This window comes from Triticum dicoccoides, chromosome 7B (assembly GCF_002162155.2).
Source record: "Triticum dicoccoides isolate Atlit2015 ecotype Zavitan chromosome 7B, WEW_v2.0, whole genome shotgun sequence".
NCBI lineage: Eukaryota > Viridiplantae > Streptophyta > Magnoliopsida > Poales > Poaceae > Triticum > Triticum dicoccoides.
Window position 1 is genome coordinate 479,982,687 of NC_041393.1, and position 7,913 is coordinate 479,990,599.

General features: G+C 44.6%; 2 protein-coding genes across 2 annotated transcripts; one reads left to right on the forward strand and one right to left on the reverse strand.

Moving 5' to 3' along the window:
• Nucleotides 1-2,061, reverse strand: LOC119340145 (protein OVEREXPRESSOR OF CATIONIC PEROXIDASE 3-like). Its single transcript, XM_037612047.1, has 4 exons — nucleotides 1,615-2,061; nucleotides 893-1,258; nucleotides 430-744; nucleotides 1-319 (listed from the first exon to the last, which is right to left on the reverse strand). Exons 1-4 carry the CDS (start codon nucleotides 1,927-1,929, stop codon nucleotides 173-175), a joined length of 1,143 nt encoding a protein of 380 aa, XP_037467944.1. The 5' UTR covers nucleotides 1,930-2,061; the 3' UTR covers nucleotides 1-172.
• A 2,961-nt stretch (nucleotides 2,062-5,022) lies between these two features.
• Nucleotides 5,023-6,792, forward strand: LOC119336006. Its single transcript, XM_037608045.1, has 2 exons — nucleotides 5,023-5,531; nucleotides 6,486-6,792. The coding sequence occupies exons 1-2, from the start codon at nucleotides 5,291-5,293 to the stop codon at nucleotides 6,488-6,490; spliced, it is 246 nt and encodes an 81-aa protein (XP_037463942.1). The 5' UTR covers nucleotides 5,023-5,290; the 3' UTR covers nucleotides 6,491-6,792.
• The last annotated feature ends 1,121 nt before the right edge of the window (nucleotides 6,793-7,913 follow it).

The following is a 7,913-nucleotide window of genomic DNA, read 5'->3' on the forward strand; positions in this document are numbered from 1 at the left end:
TGATGACAGTTGGGAATTGTACCTGTCACATTGGCCGATCTCAGAGCAAGAAACATAAAAGATACGGCGTGTTGGCCTTATGAAACTGGTTGCATTTCACAGTTTGAATTTACATTTCCTACGTAGTTCAGACTTAAAAGAGAACACTATAACACAAGCTTATCTGAAGTTGTCAACTAGCCATCGTCTCAGATAGGGATCTCATGTATGCGGCACGACGGTCTGGTACACCATCTTGCTCCCTTCTATCCTCAAACCACTTAATAATTGTCTTTCGTGGAAGGCTTGTAACTTGAACTATGCTACTGATCATAGTATTCTGTTAGAAATGCAACACCAAAGTAAGTGATGATACATTACAAAAACCAAGCTGGGAATTTAAGCAATAGAAAATATAGTGAACGTGGTCTTCATGTAAAAAATACTTACAGTTGGCCTTTTGGATTTGAGGTAAACTTTTTCTAGTGTTTCCAGTTGCGCCTTTTTCAGCCTTTTCTGCGCAGACCATTCTGTGCTCATGACATGAACCGGAAGGTCCATCTGTGGCTTGGTTTCAGTGGCTTCAATCTCATCAACTTCAACCTCATCAGCTACTGGTGAGGTCTCTATTTCTTTAGTTTCAGGTTTAGAAGGGGCTTCATCAGGCAAAGAATCAGACATAAGTAGAAGTTCTGGAGGCGGATTGCGGAGCAATTCAATGACCAAACCCCTATCCAGGCCAAGCTCCCCTGCAAGATTTTTTATCTGCAAGGAAATCAATTCAAGGCAAAAAGGGGGGAAATCAGTTTTTGAAATTACATATTTATGTCAAGGAGCCCTTTCAAAGTAAGAGAAATGGTGCCGATTAAAAAATAAAATCTAAACAAAACTCGAGCGGATATTTACTGCTTACACTAGTTTTACGCCGACCAATGTTCAGTGCACGAGCCAATCTCCGGAGCTGCCAGCTTTTGAGCTCTGGCTTTTCGACTGGGTCTGCTACCTCATCATTACCAACAACTTCGGATCCTGGAGCCGAATCCACTGCAGATTCATCAGCGACATCGGTATCTCCCATGGCTTCTGCCAATACCTGTTCAAACCTGGCCATATCTTCCTCTGATATTTCATCATCATCATCATCGACAGATAAATCGTCGTTCTTCAGATCTTCTTCCAGCTGCTTGAAAAGTGCTTCCAACCCACCCTCGTCATCGTCATCCTCGTCACCGCCATCAATGTCATCCTCTGCTACCACCACCTCGTCTTTAATTTTATTCTGGAATACAGAAGATTTTGTTAACAAGCATTTCAGTCACAGTTTATGGTCACATAATAAAATTGTGAAATGCCATGACAATTATTTTCATTCGAATCCCCCAATGCTAGGGTTATATATATACAGTACATTTCATCAATCATCACAAGGCTCCCTTTCGATGAACAAGGATAACCACACAGCTTGGCTTTTACATAAACAAGGCCGCATCAATTTCCGACAGGTGTATCGCCACCTAAATTGCTCTCAAGTACTTAACTACTCCCAACCTAAGCCTGCCTACCACATAACTACGCGCAAATATACACCAGCCGTCAAAACGGTGGGGAGAGGGAGCTGCTTGTGAGGTGAAGTACCTTGTACTTGGAAGGTCGGCGAAGGGCGCAGGCGACGCTGCGCGCAGAGCGGCAGAGGAGCGGGCGGATCCCGAGGAACGGGGAGGGGTCTGGAGCGGTCAGGAGGCGAGACCTTGGAGCGGCGGCCATGGCCGCGGCGAGCGGCACCACCGTCGTCGCCATTTCCACAAGCTCGTTGCGGATATTTTGCCGTATTCTAACCCTCTCCGTGGGTTTATTGTCTGAATCCAAACAGGCCCTGTTGATGATGAGAAGGCTGAGCTGGACCAGCGTATTCTTTCGTGGGCCAGATAGCGTTTCGGCCCTCGGGGCCATTGTAGCGCTGTGTGGCTCCACCCGAAACAAAAGTAAGTGGGAGAAGGAGATTCTGAAAAACAAAATTAAGTGGAAGAAGGAGAGGGCCGCGCGTGGCGGCACGTCAAGCAATGTATTCGCGATATCGACGAACATTTTTTCCGGAGGAGGAGGAGAGGTACAAGCGCTTATTAGATTTTTTTTTAGGCTAACACGCACTTTACTTTATTGCTCAAAAATATGTAGAGGAATACATTGAATGTCCGGAGGTTGCAGTAGCCAAAGATGGTTTCATAGCTTTCAACTGAGCGACAGACCCGACGCGACTGGCGGATAAGCCAACGTTAATAGCTAGTCTAATTGCGAATCAACCTGTGGTTGAGATGGTTAGGTGGACAGTGGTATCTTCAACACACCAGGGTTCAAATCCTGGTGCTCGCATTATTTCTGGATTTATTTCAGGATTTTCGGCGATGTACTGATGCTAAAAAAAAGCTGGTCTAATTCCGCGATAAAAGAACTCTGTTTCCAAACAGATTTGTCCATCTGTAATAATCCTAATTGGCAACAAAGCCAACGCCTTGCGGCATGCAAATGCTTCGAGAGTTGTCGGGTCAGTGACACCAACAAAGACCATCACCGAAGATCCAAGATACAATCCATCATCGTCCCTGTGTGGCCGGCCGATTGTGGGGTGGGGAGCCCCTGTTTTTCTTTCCTTTAGTTTTTTTCATTTATGTAGAAACTGTTTGGGATTTCAAAAAGATTCTAAATTTCAAAAATAATTCATGAACTTGTAAAAGTTATTCATGACTAAAAAATGTCCCAAATTTTAAAAAAGTTCCCCGGTTTCCAAAAATGTTTTAAAATTCAAGAAAATGTAATTGAATTCCAAATAATTATGAATTAAAAATGATCTGAGATAACAAAAATGTTTGGGAATTTGTAAAAATATTCTCAATTCAAAAAATGTTGGAAATTTAAAAAAAAACAAGTTTCTATAAACTCCATGAATTTGAGAAATGTTCACAAATTTCAAAAATGTTCTGTATTTAAAAACGTGAATTTTAGAAAACGTTCTTAAAAATGATTGCAAATGTGATTTTTTGGTAAATACCTAAAAAAGTCCATGATTCAAAAATGTTTGTGAATTCCAAAAGTTGCTCCCAAATTTTCAAAAATGTTAATGAATTTTAAAAATGCTCTCAGATTTGAAAAAATGTTCTTGAACTTGGAAATTGTTATCGTATTTCAGAAAAAGTTCATGAATTCTAAAATTATTCGTCAATTTGAGAAATTGTGCATGGTTTTCAAAAATGTTCACAAAATTGGGGGAAAATGTTCGTGGATTGGGAAAAACTTCATGAATTCAAAACAATTCATGAGTTTTAAAAAAATCATGGATTTGAAAAAATAAAAAAAAAGGAAAACGGAAAAACGGAAAAACATAAAATAAAAAGGGAAAAAAGAATAGAAAACATAGTGAAAAAGAGGGTTCAAGGAAGGTTCTGGGTGGGGAGAAAAGTCGGAATGGGGCGTTGATAGAGAGGACAAGGCGCGCGTGGGGGTACGCTGTAGGGCGCTACCAACGACCTATGCGCAAAAAAGGAACCGTCAGAGAGGATGGAGTTCGACCTGAAGAGGGTCAAAGAGAAGTTGAGCATCGAGATGGAGAAGATAAACATGGAGAAGCGAGAAAAAATTGTAAAATGGGAGCTTGAAAACTCCACGAAATGTACAAAATTGACCTGGAGAGAGGAGCTCGGCCTTGTGAGGGACATGAAAGATTCTGGGATCATGATGCAAGGCGTTAGCCTCTTGGATGAGAAAACCAAGAAGTGGCTCGAAATGGAGAAGAAGGGCATCAACAAGCGCAACAAAAAAAGTCGTTTGATTCATTCGTGTATCGCATATCTATGTATGAATGCTAGGTTTTTGCAAGTTTCAAGTGTGGTTTATTTTGCTTTGTGGAATTGTTGAATTTTGTGATGAATTGTTGCTATATGATGAACGTACATGATTTTGCATGAATATGATGATTTAAATATAAGGAGCGTGGTTGTGAGGGCGGACAAATGAGGAGTGTGGTTATGAGAATTCTTGCTACATTGTTTTCCTCATACTTGCTGTTGTTTTTCTAATGAACATTAGTTGTAGATGTTTTTTAATATAAAAATGCTATTAGGTGTCACATCTAACAAAAGTCAAAAATATATCCTCCTATTAGAGCATCTTCAATAGATGATGTAAAATATACACATTAAATAGTGATTTGAGTAATATGTACATCATCAAAAAGTGTTTTTCTACATCATAAAAATCTTCAACTCAACAGATGATGTAAAATAGGGCACCAGTGCTCCAATAGGTGATGTAAAATAGGGTAACCACATAACAACTGCTTCAAAATTTCATACATATTTGCATCAAATAACATCAAAATCATCTCAAATCACCACAAATAAATCCTAAATCATCACAAACAAATCATCATCAATATTAGAAGATGGTAGCCGCGCCGGCCACAGAGGCCTCTCCTCCACCTCATTGACGCGTGTCGGTAGGGGGCTGCCCGTAAGGCGGCGCCGACCGAAGCAGCGGCCGCTCGGCTGGGTTGCGAGGGTTGCACACCTGCCCCGCGGTAGCTCTGGCGGCCAAAAGACCTACTCCGGACGACGACTGCGAGCTCCAGGAGCCATCATGAGCGCCGACGCTGCAACCAACATCCGAATCGGCTGAAACTCTACGCGGCGGCCGATCTAAATCGACGCGGCGACGGGGCCTCGAGCGACCATCCGGGGGGGACGCGGGTGGGGCAGCGGGGTTGCGGCAAACTCATGGGAGGATGGGCGAGCGGCAGTCGCAACCTTGCCTGTTGAAATCGCCAGCGGCGGTGGTTGGATGGAGGAGCAGGCACGCGGCGGGAATGTTCACGCGACAGTTGGGGCTCCGCGCGTTTTGCTCGAGCAACTCAAATGCTGCGAATTTGCATCACTTGGTGTCCTGTTTTACATCACGGAGAAATTTGAGTATCTTTTTTTTTACATCTATATCAGCTGTTGAAGTTGGCCACGTTGTGGAAAAATGTTGACAGTCTGGGTCCTGTCAAAAAAAAATATGTTTGACAGTCTGGAAGCCGTGGAGCAACACGCTCGAGGAGTCGTAGTGGAGGGAAGCGTACCAAACTGGTCAAAAATCCGATTCCAACCACCATCAACCACATCGCAGAAGTGCGAATCCGCCCGCCCAACGCCGACACGGCACCAGAACACCCCGTCACAGCGGCGCGCCTCCGAGTCAAGCCAACCCCCGCGCGGCGGCCACCCGTAGCCAACGTGTCCTACTGTCCTAGGATCCCGCCGGCTGCGCGGCCGAGGGAGAGATGCGGCGGTCGTCGAGCGGGGCGCGCGTGTCGGAGGGCGGCGACGCGTCCTCGTCCTCGTCGGGCCACCACGGCGATGGCACGGCGCTCCCGACGTTCGATCCGCAGTCGGCGGCGGGCCGGCGGGAGGCGGCGCGGACCCGGGCTCTGGGGCGCGCCGTGCACTGCATCCCGCTGTTGCTGCTACTCTGCGCCCTCGTGCTCTGGCTCTCCGCCGCCTCCACCTCCCCGGTTCACCTCGGTAAGGTTCCTGCCAGCTCTTCCCCTGTCCTTGATCCCGATCCAGTCGCCAACTTCGTCACGCGTCCCTGGGGAAATCGTCGATAAGACCATCCCGTTTCTCTGCAGAATATTTGTGCGTGCACCCTTCTGAATCCGATCACAATGCTCTTGGCCTATCTGTTGGACGAATGCATTCATAAATGAGTCAAATGTCTATGCCCCCGTTTGCTTGTACGTGAGGCCTATGTTAGGACTTGATGAATTTCTGCTAGGTTGTCTTTAGCATAATGTTGCAAAGCTATTCCAAATAAAGAAAATGTCCCAGGTAGTGCCCTAATATCCTCAGGCCAGTGCCAATCCTACTTGCAGCAGGCAAGTTATTGCCCTGTTTCCAGCATCCAGGCGCCAATCTTGGTTCCTATGCCTTATGGCCACTGAAACTGTTTGATGCTTCAATCAGGATATGTGAGATAGCACCTGTGTGCATCTTGCTTTATAGCTGCAGAATAGTTAACTACATCAACCTATCGGGGGATGGAATGCACTTGCTCTTAGAGCAATCTTGTTTCACCGCACAACTGAAATGCAGTATCACGTTTTAGCCATTCACCCTCTCAGGACTCATGAGCCAATTATCAGAAAAACCTTCGGTTGTTTTCAGTTGCTTTGGGATCTGTCTCCAGCTTAAAGTGTACTTTTGAATGTGTCGAATCATCATATGGTTTAGCTGGCAATGTGCAAGGGAGTAGGATAAAAAGATGTCCATGCGCTCACCCTCTCTACAATATAATGTTCCGGTGTCCCAAGTTCTGTTATGCATTTGATTGCCCCCGATAGATGCTACACTCTGTTGATCACTCGCTTCCTGTGTAATTTTGAATTGGCTAGTGCATTGTATCTATGTATTATATTATTATTTTTGTTTTGTCCCCAAAATGCTTTCTGATGATCATAATTTTGCTGCTCTATACAGACTGATAATAGAAGGGTATGGCAAATGGATTTTAAATCAGGTTTCCACAGAGTTCCCCCAAATGGTCAAAAGGGTACAGTGAACTAGTTCAGGAATGATCAGGTAGTACAGGAGGCCTTAAGTTGGTGGTTGGAAGGTTTAGTACAGCAACAAGCTCACCTACTAGTAGGTGACTATTTTGGAGTATTCTTTTCACTCCAGATTGGAGTTGGTGTGATTTGGCCCACCATTACAATTTGTATACAAAAAACTGAGTATGTATTCTTTTCCGACACTAACACATGTATACATATTATGAAATTGTTTTTATGCTACATGTTCTGATGTTTTCACAAAAACACACTCAATACTACTCTCTCCGTTCCTAAATATTTGTCTTTTTAGAGATTTCAACAAGTGACTACATACAAAGCAAAATGAGTGAATCTGCACTCTAAAATATGTCTGTATACATCCGTATGTGGTAGTCCATTTGAAATCTCTAAAAAGGCAAATATTTAGGAACGGAGGGAGTAGTGAATATGTGATAGCCAACACAATCAAATTACCATTTGGTTGTTTTCAACGAGAAAATCAGGTGTCCTTCCCCTGTTCTATTTCAGCAGAAACAAAACCCAATCCTTAAATCATCTTAGGCCCTTGGGGCCAGAAACTCATTGTCATCAACAGTGTACGTCTTTTGGGTTGATATGTGCTCCAAGGCTCCCCTGGAATCTGGACAGATGAATTTGAATCCAGACAGTGGCAGAGAAACTTTCATAGTTTTTTCTTCGAGAAATCGGCATGGGCACTGCCTTCCATATAGAAGAATAGAAGGTGTTACAAATGTTTACACAAGGCTTTTTTGAGATGAGGCAAACAGAGGAAAACCCCTCAATACGACATGCGGACTACCAGTGGTGGGTTGGGTTGCCCACTCCGAGACCCCCTGACCTTGGCAACTCTATCAACCAGTGGTGGGATGACTTTCTCGCAACCAACTCAGACACGAAGGCATTGGAGCACAACGGCAATTCAATTTACTCACTTTGGAACATTTGGAAGGAGTGAAACTTTAGGGTCTTCACTGGAAGGAGGATGACGTACCGTGAGGTGGCTCACAGGTCATTAACCACGTTTCAGACTGCCTATGAGAAAGGATAGTCCCGACAAAGATGTGAAATTGTCTCAAGAGCCTCCAAACATAGGCGGCAGATGGGGTCGTGCAGCCAACCTTTGGTCGCCAAGTTTTCCGACGTGAGGATCCTACCATGCATGATTAGCCAAGCGAAGAACTTGCACTTGGGGGTGGCCCTGGCTTTCCAAACCTTGGCAGTGTAGAAAGGCTGCAGGCGGCCACTGAATTGCATTTGGTAGGCCAACTTGGTGAAGAATTCACCGAAGTTGGTCCAGTTTGAGCGAATGGTGTCGAGGTGGTTCGGATCGATG

Excerpts from the sequence above, each read along its gene's own strand:
- LOC119340145 (XM_037612047.1), bottom strand. The coding sequence starts at position 1,929 with ATGGCCCCGAGGGCCGAAACGCTATCTGGCCCACGAAAGAATACGCTG. Across the intron at positions 1,259-1,614 it reads GCCGACCTTCCAAGTACAAG|AATAAAATTAAAGACGAGGT; the intron begins GTACTTCACCTC and ends TCTGTATTCCAG. Across the intron at positions 320-429 it reads TCAAATCCAAAAGGCCAACT|AATACTATGATCAGTAGCAT; the intron begins GTAAGTATTTTT and ends CATTTCTAACAG.
- LOC119336006 (XM_037608045.1), top strand. The coding sequence starts at position 5,291 with ATGCGGCGGTCGTCGAGCGGGGCGCGCGTGTCGGAGGGCGGCGACGCG.